The 16,898-nt window shown below is 36.1% G+C and overlaps 1 protein-coding gene across 2 annotated transcripts in view; it reads left to right on the top strand.

The window, feature by feature from the left end:
• gus (gustavus) overlaps positions 1-16,898 on the top strand; it is an 89,576-nt gene that overhangs the window by 17,185 nt on the left and 55,493 nt on the right. The window contains exon 1 of one of the 2 annotated variants that reach the window (XM_066402223.1): positions 9,534-10,275. The exons of the other annotated variant lie outside the window; for it this stretch is intronic. Coding sequence (XP_066258320.1) covers positions 9,632-10,275 — 644 coding nt within the window. The 5' untranslated portion in view covers positions 9,534-9,631. Of the gene's footprint in view, positions 1-9,533; positions 10,276-16,898 lie in introns of those variants that run through there. 2 annotated transcript variants of the gene reach the window in all.

The following is a 16,898-nucleotide window of genomic DNA, read 5'->3' as shown; positions in this document are numbered from 1 at the left end:
ACAAGACTATCACATTATAACTCGCCTTGCCCTCCCTCCTTTGTCCCAAACCCATTATCAAAGGGTTGATACACCAGCTCGTATATCCCTACTAAGTAATACACCGATATATTCAGAATTGAGGACTGTGCAATTATGTCCGTTCCCCGTTCCGCTACACGATTTACCCCCGAATTTATCCTCCCCTTTATGTGTTACCCCCCCATTACCGCTCGGCTCCCTTGTCAACCCAATGACGGTCCTGGATTAATTTATGCATGCGGCTGAATTGCGTTGATGCCGTACGCAATGTGGAGGATGAAGTGTATTGTTTATTGATGTATAAAGCCCTTTTACATCATATATTCGAAATTGTATTTCTATGGGACTAGTGTAAATGAAGCGGGAATAAATTTATAGGATAGGTAATTTTCGTGATATATTTGAAATATGAAATATTGTTTCTGTAGTTTTATTGGTTTTGGTATTTGAGAGGTGTTAATTCAGTGGATTTTGCTGTTTATTTAATTTAAAATGTGGTTAGATGAAAATTGGTAAAAGTTAGTAATACCTAACCTAAAAATTGGGGTTGTGATTAGAATAATCGATCTCAAACGTCACAAGGGAATTTGCCACTACTTTCAATGCAATGAATTTGGTGATTGAAAATGTCCTTGCTTTTTAACAATTTTCAAAAAAATTGTAGTAAATACCAAAAAATATGTTACATGCATTAATAAACATTTTAGAGAAGTCTTTTTAAGATTTGTCACATCTGAACCTCTAAAATTGGTTGTTTTTGGAAGTTTTTTTCCGCAAATTTCAATGCACTCTCTATTATCCATATTTTCTTGTCATGCTAATTCTATCGCGAGGTAACAAAAAGTGCCGTATTGCGTGTCATTTGACATCTCTCTGATTAAGGGCCAAGCTTTTAATGTGCTGTCAATTTTAACTGCATGTTAATGTCGATGTCAGCGTTAAAATAGAGGCTAGGTATGGGTCATATTTTTGGTTTATATGGACGCTAGCTTGACGTTAAAGTTAAAAGCGCATTAGTAGTTTGGCACCAAACAGATTAACAGAGAGAAAAATCTATCACATCATGATAAATAGCAATTCGGTAGACTTTACAATTTTATATTTATTAATATATCAGAAATTTCAAATTTGGGCCACTTTTACAAATTGTAGTTTTTTGGGAAACAATTTGAATTTTAAGTTCTGTTAAGTTTGATCTGAAGTGATCCTAATTTGATTTTGAAATAGGATATTCGGTTTATATCCTTGCAAGTGATGGTCACAAATTGAACGACTGCCTTTGAATGTTGGAAAGCTGGATATGTTTGTTCATATAAATAGGTTTGATTAAGTGCTCCTCACGATATTGCTTTATTATATTATTGATAAGATAAAATAACATGTGTATACATTCAAATGATACATACGAAGAAAAATTTAGAATTTGGTAAGAACGAGGATTGGTGACCAACGGTCAAACAAAATAGCACAGGTAATGGCTGAATTTAAAACATGCAGGTTCGGTAACAAGAAAATAGTGCCAATGGGTAAAGTGTGGTGGAAAGGGTTAAACATGAATTATTTATTCTAAAATGGTACTCGCTAAGTGTTATATGAGAAATTATTGTTCTGTAACCTGGTGAGCGGTTTCTTGTCTCGAATCATATTTTTGCCTCTGGTAAGGATTTTTTGTGTGCGGTAGGGCACATGCTTTGCAATAAAATTGAAATATTTCGTTTGAGAATATGGCGGGGCAGTGCAGTCGCAGTATTGCTCCAAAATTAGATATTCAGTGTCAAACTATTGTTGCAGCATACGATCTTCTCATGTCATTGAAGCTGATGTGAGTCCATTTTTTCTTTAAATGAGGGTATGCTAGATTTAGTGGTCAATTTTAGAAGCCACTGAGGAAAGGATTATTTCAATTAATTCCTGTAGAATTTATTTTTTGAGATGCACTCACGTGTACTTAGTTTCCCTGAATGTTCTAAAATTCGATAATGGACAGAATACATATAGGAAAATAAATGATAAAAAAAGAGAAATCGACATACGATTTTCCATGATGTTCCCCGCTATCCCCACAAGTAATGAAGGACAAAAGACTGACTACCCGCTAATTTGGGCTCAGCAAGTTCAATACAAAAAAAGGGAACATAAAGAATGATTGAAGTGACGTGCTTGACATTGACCCTAATGGTGAATTGGGAGTGTTAGATCCCAATTGTATAAATAAGTTTTTTTCCTTACTTGTACAGTCATATCTAAGGGCCGTTTGTGCCGACTTTAACTAAGTCGCACTTAAAGGTGAGCGTGGCTTATACTGACAGTTTTGCATGTAGAAGTGTTAGCTTAGGACGCACTTAGACTTAAGCTAAGGTGGTGAACTTGTGGTGAATATGAGCATTACAAGTGTACAACGGTGATTTGTGTAGATCGATAGGGATATTCTACACGCACACGAAATCATAACTGCTAAAGCGTCGAAAGATATTAATTAAGCTTTAATAAGCTTAATCTCATCAGGCTCACGCAGAGTTTGAAATCGAATCGCTCAAACACTTGGATAATATTGTTTCTGATAATGCGTAGACTTATACTACCACTACACTAATTTTTTTAATTAAACCCCCTTCACATCCCCAATTCGAACACTTTTATCTTGAGAGTGCTAATCCCCAGCATTTTATTATTGACTTCACCGGCATTTAGACCACAAAGTTTGGTAACGGTTTGATGTCCTGTCATAAATCTTTCAGTGAATGGTGTGTGCAATTCTTAATGACGAATACACATTTGGACAATCAAAATTGAAGAAACATACGCCTATTGGTTACAAAATAACAATTGTATATGGTAAATTATAGCCGGTTACTTTTTCTTTCGCTTTTCAGCACCTTTCGGTTCCTGTCTCCTTTTACTATAAATGCCTTCACGCATTTATTGGTGCTGCGTACGATACTTTTAAACTAATTAATTTCATATAAATCACGCTAACTTCACTTGTCCTTTCTAATTTAAATATATTTGGAGCGAATGAAGAAATACGAGAGGAAATTGCTTCATTTTGAAAGCGCAAGTTTGTTGTACAAGGGCCGCGTTTACTAGTTTTTTTGCGAAAATATTGAATATCATTGCTAGTGTCTATTTCCATGTAAATGTAAGAATTTTAGGAATGTTGCCAATGTTAAAAAGCTAGTTTGTAATTATTGCAATGTAATTTGCCAATTAACGATGCCAAATTTCTTTGCTTATGTAATAAATCATTCGACTTTTTATTACGAGGTTTATTAGTACGTGAAATGGAATTTATGTTTGGCTCAATATTGGCTGCGTTAGGACTATTTTGCTTTTCAAAATTACTAGATAGTGTGTATGTATATCCTGCGAATTTTTACTCAGGAACGGTTTACCATACAGATAATTATCAGCCATAGCAGGAAGTTTCACAAATGTGTTCCTTATTGCCCAAATACAACTTGAGGCTAATTTATACGACTTTTACCCACTAATATTCGTCTAAACTAAAACAGGTAACAACGGAACTGTATGGGCTGACGAAAGTAAGAGTGAATTTCGGTTAAAAATTAGTGGCAATATAATACAATCTACTTTCCACTTACTGGTGCGATAAGGTGAGAGTGAACCTATTACCCGGCTAGAAGAGGAAATTACGAAATTGATTTAAAAATTACGTTCGGGCTTGTAAATTTTTGCGGTGGAATTTTACCAACCAAAATAATATATTTTTTTGTTTTTAATTTTAAAAAGGCAGGAATTTTAGTTCCGACGTCAAAAAAGTCGGCAGCAATTTATAAGACACGGCGTTTAGGAATAAATCAGTCCGTTTAATCCACTTAAAGCTGTTGGAGATTTTTGTTTTCTCATTGCCCTTTTTCTAATGGATTCTTGTTTCGCGTGGTAGACGACGATAAAGCTCATAAAAATTGTAAACATAACATTTTTCTGTGAATTTAAGCGGAAAGCACAGTCCAAAAGATATGTATTTTCAAAATAAGCAGCTAGTCTCTAAAATATTCAGCTAGGGTTCAAAGTGAAATTATTTTTGAGGATCACGTTTTATAGTTTGTGAGGGAAAGAGCCTTTATCTCGATAAAAATTTGCTTTTCTCAATATGTGGATGGGTGGTATTTAAGGTGGCTTAAACATACATCCTAATACACATCGTCACCTCTATTGTGATTACTATATTTTCCTGTAGCTGAGTTATTTCGACATATACTAGGAAGTATTTCCAGTTTCCACGAGGTAAATGAAATTTCAAAGTACTGGCAAACGTGTGTATAAGTTTATATTTAGTAGTAAATATTTGGAACAAAATGGACAGTCTGACAGCTCTTTCATAATCGCTATCAGAACATGTAAAAATTAAAGATGTAAATACAGAATTATCTAAAATTGATTAGTATATACAGGTTCCACAATATTTTTAAAATATACGCCGTGAACTGGGGTTGCTTTGTATATATATTATTTGCGAGGTAATTGTGCATTGTTTAACTAATAATAAACATCCAGGGACATCATATCAAAACGGCGTCCTGGCAACCCTGTACCTCATAGTTTTAGTCCCTCCGACTATAATACGGCGCGCCCATTTAAAAAAGAAGGTTCGTTCGAATCAATACGCAGAGTCTGCGCCCCTGTTGACATTTTATGAAGCACTAACCGACGTACGTCTTCCATTTATAACTTATACCACTATGAAACTTTCCAGCAGCGGAATGTCTTTGCTGCATCAGCTTGTCCTTCCCTTCGAGCAGAGTCGTGCAAATTGAATTTGAAGGGGCATTGTTTTGGAATTAATTTAATTTAAAAAGAAATCATTTCTATAAGCCGTTATTTTTAGATGAGGCCATATTTTTTAAACATTTAGGGAACTGCGTGTGCAGCTTTTCGATATTTCCATGAAGTTGTACAATAATCATCAAAGACTTTTTCTTCATTTCCTTCTCACGTCATTCTATTTATCTAGACTGGAAATCACGTAAAGTGCTGTGCGGATTTTCCGATTCTAGCCAACAGCCTGGACTCCTCCTTTTCCATTAATAGCTCCGACTGGAATTTCTCTCCATCGCATTTTCCATTTTTCCACGTGAGCAATAGGAGCGACCTAGAAATTAAGGGATAATGTGACTTTGTTGTTCGCGCTTTAGAATACCAGACAAGGAAGGAAACTTATCTTTTATATGGCTTTTAAATATTCTCAGATGCAACGGAACCTTGAGTCGAGCGATAAAAAGTCAACTTTAATTTGACAATGTGGCCCGACGAATTGTTTTTTTTTTTTTTGCTTTTGGGAGAGGGCCGTCTGGAAACATTTACAAGGGTTGAACGACTGCCAACCCCTGTTATGATAGCATGTCGGTGCAGTGTTGCAATGTTGTTGCCAATTTAAATTTTCCTCATAAGGGTGGAAATATGATTAGTTCAAAGTTGAATGTTTGCCGTAAGACTTAGCTCAGAGTTTCCTTTCTATGCTTTGAAGATGGCATTAAGTAGGACATACAAGTTGATAGAAGAGTGCTTTTTCTTCTAACGCTAGAATTAACAATTACTGTTGCCCGGAAAAATTCAAATTTCAGTGCGATTTAGCAATTATAATCAATTTTCAATGATTATGGCTCATTAGATATTGACCAATGAGTTTGTGGACCTCCAAAATTTCTTATTTGTTAAATTTATTTGAGGTAGTGGAAATTGTTTCGAACGGAGGGTGTGATTGGTTAGTCGTGTAAAATTTTGTATTTGTTTCCATTTAACTGTTGTCTTTATCGGTGCCATATTTTCCTGACCTTTAGTGACCTGAAATTAAAACGTCAGATAACACTATAGGGTCAGGGTTAATGAGCGGAAACAAACTATCGCCAATTACATTAATTGGGATTGTCATGCTTTTACCTAAACATGTATCAGCATCTTTTATATAAAGAGGTAAAATTTTCAATAAAACCATCAGGAAAAATTTTAAAAATTGCCTTTAATTTTTAGCGCTTAATTAAATCTCAATCAGTTTTATATGAGTAATTAAAGGAGTTTTCATTACATTATATGAGTATTGGTTTTGTCACAGTTAATTTTTGAGTCAGTGTTTAAGTCCTTAGAAAGCTCCAGGGCAATTTTTAAGCACCTTGCAAACCTTAATAATCACTTGTGATGTCCCTTTTTGTTCGGAATGACAACATTCTATGTGTTACTTAGGCGGTGTTATCTTTAATTTCATATGGATGTCTTTTATTGCCTCAGTCATATGCTGATGTACAGCGAGTTTTTAAATTTCAACGATCAGCATTATCATCATTACTTTCACCGACTTTCTCGCTCTTACTATAGGGCACATACTTCCGTTAATTCTTGTGAGTGCTCGTCTTTTTCCTCCAATTCGCTTAATCCAGACACACCAAAAGTCTCCATTTGTTCTATGGCTGATTTCTGTCTGTAGCTCTTTATTTTCGGTTTAGCTTCTTTTCGAGTTAAATAGCTCACTTTACCAGCATTTTCATCTCTTATTATTGCCACAGATGGATGTTGTTCACCTGTAATCCTTTTAGTCCTCTGTGTAAAAATTCAGCTGTTATTCGTTTCTTCAGAATAACAATATCTTGGTTTATTTTGGAAAATTCACATTTTCGTTCATATCATCAACTTTTGCTTTATAACCCTTACAGGTACTCTTCAGGCTAGAGAGTGACGTTATTTCATGTAGTAAACAGGGTGTTTAAAATAGATTTTTCTACATTTGCCAGTTTTTTATTAACGAAAAACGCTACTTAAATGGCATTCTGACAAACCCTGTCATAACTATTTAAAATACTTCTGACATCAGTGGACCTTAGCGTTCTTTTACCTGTTTAGATGAATGCAAAGTTAATTGTAAACGAGGTTGTATGTATTTTACATAAAATTTCTTTTACAATATATATAGCCTTCTAGAATCTTCGAATCCCAGCAGAAAAACTATTATGAGACATTCATCACCTACAAGACATGAATCAAACAGAAGTGTTTATTGTTACCATAATTGAATGATTGATTTATGAATCGGCGACTTGCTGTACGACGATTTTTGTGATATTAATTAATGAAAACAGACGTTTTTTGTTACATCAAATAATTTTGGACGTGTTCTCAAATCATGAGATTTGGCAGGAATAAAAAGAAAGAAACCTTCTTAAGCCTTAGAATTCAGTTGTACTTGAGGTATGAGTAGCGAATTGACTTGATACGCTTGATATTCATTCATTTGATATGACAATATCAATCGCGGAAGATTTAGAACACAATGGCATGAACTATAAGTTACATAAAGCATTGCATAGCTTAAAATATCTCATAGCATTAGCCATAGAGAATCATTTGTCAGATTAAGAAAAGGTTAATGTCAATAGGTAAAGAACATTAAATAAGGGATTCCGAGAGGAATACAGAATTTGAATCTCTCTAATTTTATATATGATTATAAACAAAGGCAATATTGAACAAAAAGTGAAAAACCTAAAATAAAAATAAAAATTCAGCTTTGAAATTTTTAGACAAAACACTTTTAGGTAGAAATATTACATTTGGTGAGGATAGCTTTACCTAAATCAGAAAAATATATTGAACAAATATTCAGTACAAAAAATATTTATGTAAAATTACTGTCACTGGTAATATGGTAATATAATGCCTTGAATATACAGATAAGAATTACCAAGATATCTATGGAAAAATAATGCATGGAGAGTTATGGAATTTTAATAGACCACTCAAACAATATTTTTCCATGAGGAATGTATTTTTCCGTTCTTACGCAAGTAATATATCACATTTCAGTTGGATTAAATGGGTCTTCAGCTCTGTATTGCGATTATTTGCACGTTTTGGATAAAATAATACTCTATATGGTGAACACTACACCGATACATAATATCTAAATATGCTTTACATACACACACAGAATACAAAATAAGTCGATTTTTCATATGAAATTTTTTTCCCATGTGTACTGTTCCTGAGATATTAGCCTCAGAAAATCTTGAAAAAAAAACTACTTTAACAATGCCCTAACATAGAACAACCAAATTTTGGAAATTGATTTCTTTTATTAATATCTCCAGTTAGCAGAAACTTGAAGTGATCGACAGTTCGATAGAGATTGGCTTAGGGTAGGCTCACTCTTAAAATGTTATGATTTTTTAAAACCTGATTTAATTTATAATTAAGGCCTACTGGTTTTATAACAAATTCAATTGTCCCCTTTTTTAATGTTACAATAGTCTCCAAACTAATTAAATCAGAAAAAAATTAAATTATATGTCTTAAGTGTGTTTCAAAAATGACTGGTCAAGAGTTCCGTGGACAAAGTTGTTGATGATAAGTGCAATTATATTAAGGATTAACGAGAATTTCTTATATGCCAGACTTTCGATTCCAACGACACAGAAATTTTAACACTTTCTCTTTTTCCTCAATTGAGATATTCAGGATCAATGTAAGATCCATTTCGCTCCGGCCGTCTAGGTCGAACCGGAGAGAGGCACGTCTGGCCGAGCGGGTACGACCGGGCGACCCCGGCGGTCCAGGTTCGACTAGGGGAGATTTCCAGCCACTTGGCATTAGCCGGGGAATCTGGCAAAATTTCTAAATTTTCCAGAAAATATCAAAGGAAGGAGCGAGCAAGTTTTTTCAGACTTTCAAATTTGAATTTCCGATATCTCAGGGACCCGTGGAGCAATTGTCCTTGTTACGACTAGACAGGAAGTGCATATGTTCTGTCTAATCGTAAAAAAGATTTTTCGAAAGGTTTTCCTCGCAAATATTTTCGAGTTTTCGCAAACGTCATGCAGTTCAGGAAATTTAACTTCTCTAATGGTGACATCCGCCATTGCTATCAGCAATATTCAGTCCTTTGAACAATTAATTGAGTTCATCAAGTTTTCAATTATCATGGGAATGGATAAGGTCGTTGTATCCCATTTGAGCTTATTGGCCTCAAGACGTTTGTGACTGGTGTTTTTTTTTAGGAGTAATCGTGTTTTTGGCGTACGTGTGATAGTGTGAAACGTGTATTGATCCGACAACATTGCTTTTCCTCAAATTTTTCATTGTCATTCATGGCGTGGCAATGTTGGAAATTTCGCACCCCTTGTGAATCTCCCCGTTGGCATTGAACGAAAAGGCGCAGGCGGATCTGCATTGTTGCCGCTGTTGGAAATATGGACGAGACAGATTTTTGAGGTTTTAAAGTGCAAGTTGCAGTACTGCTTAGGTAGTGATGTCAACATGGTTTATTTTGGGTTCCACAGATCCTCGCAGTTGTTGCGTATTTGTCAAGAAGCTGCTGGAACTGGTTTGCGTAACTTCAAATCAAAAATGTTTATGATTTTGAACATATGTTTAAGCTCTCTCTCCATGCGACATAATATTAATAAAATAAAAGTTTTCACTTTCGTCGTGCCGGTCTGCCGTGTCTCGTAATCTCGCTCTCATTATTTCACAAACATATCTTGGCGCGGCGGTCTAGGTTCTACTTTTCCGTGCGTCCGCGGTTAAATCGCAAATGGTGTCGGTGATTGCGATTAATTAGTTAGTGGATTTTGCTTTTGTTTTGTCTGACCGTTCGGGACAAATGTTTATTTGCATTTTGCCAAAAAAATCCTTCCTGCAAGTTGACAACGCTGTTCGGCCCCACCGACACCGCGAGGCGGCGAACCGTTTCCCCTCGCTCCTCGCCGATTTCGCTCGAACCTCGTTGCAATCATCAGTTCTGGCGGGTCCTGCGGTCATGTTAACGTCTTCCCTGCAATTACCAACTGGACGAGTTTTTTACAATACACACCCGATTATCCGCAACGTCATTCGTCCCGCCGACGTGACCCTAAGTCCAACCGCCACCCACCCGCCGGCCGGACACTTGACCACCGCCAATTTGCCGGTACTCGTTTACGGTACGCTAGGACTCAAAACTGCCAGTGTGAGTGTTCCCCCACCACCACAAATACAGTGCTTTCAGTTCCCTCCTCTAGGATCGACCAAAGGTCCCGTAAGGGCTGTTCACCCCGTGGAGAAGTTCTTTTATGTTTGGGGTGTAGGCGGCCAGTTGGTGTGGGGGGTACCAGCTGTGATCCCGTCGGGGGTTTGTTTCCTACGTCAGCAAGGGCTACAGTACTGTTATTTCGGTCAAGGACAGTACTCGTTGAACATTAGACTGACCGGAACAGTAACAGGGAGGGGAGTCGGAACTCCTGTCAGTCTCGGTGTTATGGAGACGAGGTGGGTTGAATATTTACGCCAATAATCCAATGATTAATCCTAGTCCTGTGCATTTACCTGCTACATGATTCAAAAACTTTCCCGTAAGCAACTTGGAAAGAGTTAATATATTTTTTAAGTTTATGCTACATTTATAGATTCTGTTGTTTCTGCCATACGTTGTTGGTCTTTTTCTGGCTGTAGGGAAACGGGAACTGTTGTCTGGCAAATCAAAATTACGAAATCGGACGTATCGGTTTAGAATAAACCAAAGTTAGTTATAATTCTTTGTTCCTAGATAAAAATAACACGTTCCCCTCTCCTTTAATTTTACCTAACCCGCATTAACCTGATAATGGATTTTTCAGTGGAAAACATTTCAACTACAGGTTGTTACTGCAAGACCGGTTCTTCTAGAATCATTGGATTTTTTTTTTAAATATTAGTAATGGTTAATGACCCTAGAAGAAATGGACTTTGAGGATATTTTTTGTTCATGAAAGTTGGCCGAGACATTTCCGAACAGGAGCTCTTTAAAATTACTGAAAAATGTTTTATTTCAATTTGTTACAAACTTTCATTCGAACCGACCTACAGTAATCGGTTACAAGCTGAATTAACTCTCAACCATCTTGAAGTAACTAATAATCTTCTCGTATCTTTTCTGAAAAATATATGATAAATATTTACTATCCGCAATTTTTATGTCTTAAAGAAAAAGAGCACACGAGTAGAAGATGCGGCACCTTTTAAGACTTAAAAATCAACTTAAAAAAATTAAAGTAAACCTACGTTAATTCCGTGTTAATTGATACGTGAAGTACACTAGGAACTCTGAGCCAATAACGATCCGATAAATTTATTATGCCGGCTTTGTTTAAAATATTCTTCAATGTTATTATAGTTATTATCCGCAACCCGCAACTGAATAGACAGCCCCGCATTGGATATTCCATTGATATGGTGTTGATTAGTTATTTCAATGTTAAATTGGCCATTTAATATTATAATTATGTTTCCGCAGTGTGTTCAGATTGTTTGTTTTGGCCTAATGGTAGCAAAACTGTTTGTGGAAGTCTGGGTGGGAGTAAATATTACTAACGGTACGAATGGCAGTGCTAAATATTATATATTTCCATTCTAGAACTACTGTTTTCATGTTATATTTGTGTTTCAGTAAAACCCACGCACAAATGCTCACCGATCTACATATAAAAGAAAAGATATAGATAAATACAAAGAGGTAAATTAATATGGAATTGCGTTGACATATGTTATTCAATGTTAAAAAGGGGCCTTGAAGAGAAATCTCCCAATATTTATCTGACTAGTATTGTTACTTAGGATCAGATCGTGATTAGGATAATATATAATATGTGGGAATTGTTTTCAAAAAAGGAGGGTTACAGTATACTCTCCGTGGTCGCTGTAGTATTCTGGGTCTATATAAACTAGGTGACGTCTGACTTATTAAAAAATTTCACCACTTCATTCATGTCATACATGTGGATAGCTCTCAAAAAGTTATTCAAACTATACTTTTTCAGATTTGAAAATTTTTGAATTTAGGAAATTACCGCACGTTTTCGAAAACAAATTTGACTTTTAGAGAATAACTCGAAAATCAAACAACTTAGAATTGCTTTCAAAACTTCTTTGAATTGATCTTTAATTTCCCTACATCCTTCCTTTTTTAACTATTTTTCTAGCTCTTCTAGTTTTCAAAATATGCATACATATAGGCCTAATTCGGGTCACATTGTATGTTCTTTGATCAACACCTCTGAATCTACCAATCCTTAAAAGCACCATCCTCGTTTTTTCTTTTTCTTTTATTTAATTCTGATGTTTCGCAATTCCAACTCCTCCTTCAACGAGGTAAAATTTGTTGTAGCTAAGTCAGAGGTCAAGGCCGTCAGTAAAGTCGCTATTGTAAAATTAGTTCCTTTCACTCAATTTTTTGTTACTTTGGTCAGTAAAAGGTGAAAAAAGTCTCAGAGAGTTAATCATTCTTTTTTTCGATTCATTGGGAGCATTTTTAAGCGTAAGTACCTTTTCTCGTTTTTAGAGTTGGTTAAAGTCAGAGTTGCACTCTGTACAATATACATACACTTAATGGTCAGTATTGCACATTACCTTTCAATTTACCTTTGATTTCACTCCTGACTAAGTTACAACAATTTTACGTTATACAACTTTGATCCTTTCTCGCCCTAACAGAGGGCGAGTCTCCCCGAAATCGATAGAAGTTTCGTGCGCCAAATAAATGGTAGGAACGAAGGCCGGGGGTGTACAAGGCCTCCCCTTCGAGGAGGTTTCAACGAATAAATGGATACTTGCACCGAAATTGGGGTCGTCGACCCATGAATGGACAAAAAATCCAGTGCATTCGCACCCGCATTTACGGCTCATATGGGGTGACAGGGTAGAAACAACAATAAACAAGATCCTCTTTAATGATCGTCAAATCACGTTTTGGAAGAAGTGACATGTGGGTTGCCGCATTCTGAGGGATGCTGAATTCACCTCGAACTATCTGATGTGCGTTAATGGTAGTGCTTGGTTTGTTGATTTGTTTCTTAGACCTATTTTGTCCCAATTTTTGCTTTTACACTCTATTTTGTTTCTATTTCTCTAAATAGGAAGAGCCTGGGGTGTCTTCCGCAAAATGTCTTGTTTTCGCTTTCCTCTCCTCCGCTCAGACTTCATTATTTTTGTCCGTAAATTACCATTCAAATAATGTATTGTTAAATTGTTATTTTTATCACAAAGGATCAGATCACTACGATGTTAGATGTAGATCTAATTCCGTATGCGTACGACTAGTAAAAACCACGTTCATACAGCCATAACTGCAATTTCTGTGTCATTGTCATTTGAACATATAGTGAACCAATTTTAGGGTATGTATGAGATTTTATGGCTAATTTTGATTAATAACCATCGTCCATCGAAGGGCACTTAATATACAAACCCTATAATTGGGGAAAATGGCCGAGTCCCGTAATATTATGGCACCACCATGCATCAGTTTGTCATCATTCATCGTTTGCCTGATCTAAAATTATAGACCGATCGTGACGTTCCGAACAGAGCTAAATATGGTCATCTTTTATCACGATGTTCGCAAAAACGTGATCTAAATGCAAGATGGCTGCCAGCTTTTTTTTATTTGCAGTTATCGGTCAATGTGTTTTTGGTTGCTGAATGACACATTTATGCTTGTATGTTGGTAAATACAGAAACACGATGTTTCCAGGGGAAAACGGGACCAAAATATCGGCATTAGCTCTCAAAGGAGGTACAGAGGAATAGTTTGCTGTTTGAAGTTGCAATTATTTTAGGCGGGCTTTGGCTCAATTTGTTGAAAGTAAACATAATAGTGCACGTAGTTGTGGCATTTATTAACCGATTTCAGCAATTCGACGACTTGTTATGTTGTACGTGTTTCGTTCTCTGTTGGTGATTACTACTGTTTGTTTATAGGAGAACTTTAAATTTGCCCTCATTAATAAATCTCTGGCAACCAATTCTGTTCAATAATCTGGAGTAAAAAGCAAATAGTCATGGTTCCTGATGGTAGACAATTTGCTAGTTGTAGTTTTCGGCTCACCCTATTCACGAGATGTCAAGGAAGACTTATGTATATAAATGATTTTCGCAAAATTTCTTTATATCATATGCAACTGATGGTTGGGGTAACAAATATGTGTAACACAACAGGCATCCTCCCATTGTGTATAGAGCCTCTGGGTCGTGTACTAATGTGACTAAGAAATAGAGCTAGCTACAACGATATGTCGGTCTAGGGAAGATCATGTGGAAGCTTTGGAACCACTGCTATATTGGCCATAGAGAGTTCCCAGTTTACTCCACTCTAAACAGAGTATTACTAAATGTCATGTATGTATCGAAAGGGATAATTCTTTTGCTTATTTTATAACTAAAAGTTCATACGAACATAGGTCCACAAACGTTTCGTTACCAGTCTACAGTGTTCAAATTTTAGAAATTTTTCAGTTTTTCTTCGTAGCTCCTGCAGTTTTTGAAATGTTTAGCTAAATTTAGGAATATAGTTTTACGCTGTAGGACTTACATCATTGTGCATGTCAAATAGTTTTGATAATCTACAGGGTGATATTCTTTCAGGAGTCATGTCCCTTTTTCTTCCCCTGAATTTTTCAGCAGTGCACCGCTGGTAGATTCTAAAATACAAAATTACTTTCTTATTTTGTTTAGAAACTTTTTGGCCTGTTGCAGTTTTTTCGTATCTGCGTCGGTTAACGAAAAAAAAAGTTAAAAAACAATTTTCTGTAATTTGCCAGATGAAATTAAAATTTATTGTAAGCAAACAAAAATAATTTATTAGAGGTAATCCTCTTTTTTCAAGAATTTTGAGACCTTATTTAGAAGTATCTATTAAAAATTAAAGCAAGGGTAACCGTAAATAATAACAATAGAGGTTAACAAAGAAACTACGTTACATCAACTATAGCGAGTGACCTCCTGCAACCCTTACATATACATTCATTTGAACACCCTGTAGATAGGTAACGAGGCGTTTGTCGACATATGTTTATATGAACTTTTAGTCACGCAAATATCAAAAGATGACCTCCTTCCGTATGTACTCGATACTTAGAAACACCCTGTATACTGGAATTAAAAGAATTGAAAGATAACAATAACTCTAACGGATTTTAATACTGCGAACAAGATCGAATTCGGATGGAACTGATACTAGCATATGACACTAATTGCCGCCACACTCCGTTGCAAAAATTTGGGTTACCTAATAACATGGTAAGGATTGTCCTCACTCACCGGATGTACCAACTGAATGTTGCTGGAAAAATTAACATTGATCACTGTAGATTAAAATATCACATGTATCTGATCAAATTGCCAGAGGGTGCTGAGTACAGGCTGTCTATAGAGGAGGAGGAAACTATAGTTTTCTTCCAACGGGGTAGAAAAGTAATTCTGGATATAGGTAGAAATAGGCAGAAATATGTCCGGGATGTCCAGATCGGTATAATAACGTACAGTTCTAAGTGTTAGAATGTACATGTTGCATAGCTGACATGCTTTTGTCATAATTTCACTGACCTGATTGATTTATATGATATTAATACACATACAGGCTATTAACTACCACGAAACTTTCAGTCCATTTAATTTATTTTCCATCTTTTACAGTTCCTAAGATCCCCTTGTCGGAAGTCAAATTCGGCACACCTTGTACATACAAAAGATTAATTCTTGTTGGTATGTTGGAATCTCTTAACAATGAAATTTCCCGGGCCATTTACAATTTAGGTAATTTTGCGCCATATATCTTGGCAGAAACAGTTTACATTCCCAATAGGGCGAGTGTAAATAAAACAAATCATTTGGCAACTTCCCTCAACGACGGAAAATTGTGTAAATTTACCATCGGGCCATGTACCGGACTACATAGGTAAATTTTGCATTAGATCGTGCCTGTTTGCGGAGGGTAAACAATTTAAGGGAGGTGTACCATACTAGACATTTGTGTGTTAGTTTAATTGGCAGCCCATGTAATACGATTAGCAATGCATTTGGCTCATGTCAAGTAAAGACAAAGGCCATGAGTTGGTTAAAAATTGTTTCGTAGTTTTCCTGGCACATTTTGCGTTATATTTCTAGGGGAGCTATTAGTTTAATTACGTTTGCGTGGGTGGTTTGTGTGATATGAAGTCAACTACATGTTAACAAATCTTTTTGAAAGTAGACCGTTTGTCTTACCTAATCTGGTTTAATAGCGAATTATGCAGATTATATTGATTAGTGACTTAAGTCGAAATGATCTTTTTCTCTTTTTGGCCAATAGCTTTGCTAATATAGGATTTGATAAAAATGTGTGCTAAATGTGCACCGCTGGAGAAAAAATAACCTTTCAGCTGGTGAATGCCAAGGTCCTCACCGGACTACAACTTGAAACAATGTATTGACAAACGCGTGATTGACACCAAAAAAAATTAAGCAGGAATATTATGCCCATACACAATGAAATGGTTAATGAGTAAGTGACTGGTAATTTAATTCGCATTTCTTACATTGTTTAACCGGGTAGGTATAAATTTCCTAAGGCATAGCACGTGGGCAACCTTCAGATTTTTGTAAAGGGACTGTGTATTGTTCATACTTTTTTTGTCAACGTGACTCAATGGTTGAAGCCACCATCTTGTATCATTCATTTAGTAATTTAAGACGTACGGGCAGGTTCTTCTCAAAGCCTGACTCTTAAAACCCAGAGGTCTAAAAACAGACCAAAAAGTGGGGCCGACGACTTGGTATCTACGTCCCGACTCAAAACAACTTTACATCCCGTGTTGTTTTTATTCTGACTGGTTTGCCTTGCACAGCAAGTTCAGTTAAGACAGCCTACAAGCGTTCAGGCATCCGGGAAACTGTTTGGATCGAAAAGTATTCCAGTTCCAGCATATTTTCACCAAATTTTAGCTGCTAAGCTACTTCTCAGCTAGCAAGAAATACCTCTTCAAGAGGCCGCAATATTTCTCACAGTCTGAGTAGCGTTTGTAGAAATTCTAACCAGGCATTCCGGTCTTGATTCAGCCATAGTTGGCCAGAATACCCTAGGGCAATTTAAATCTTATCCA

Source organism: Euwallacea similis, chromosome 25 (assembly GCF_039881205.1).
Source record: "Euwallacea similis isolate ESF13 chromosome 25, ESF131.1, whole genome shotgun sequence".
NCBI lineage: Eukaryota > Metazoa > Arthropoda > Insecta > Coleoptera > Curculionidae > Euwallacea > Euwallacea similis.
Note: the sequence above shows the minus strand (reverse complement) of the source record. Positions and strands in the feature narration are given on the sequence as shown.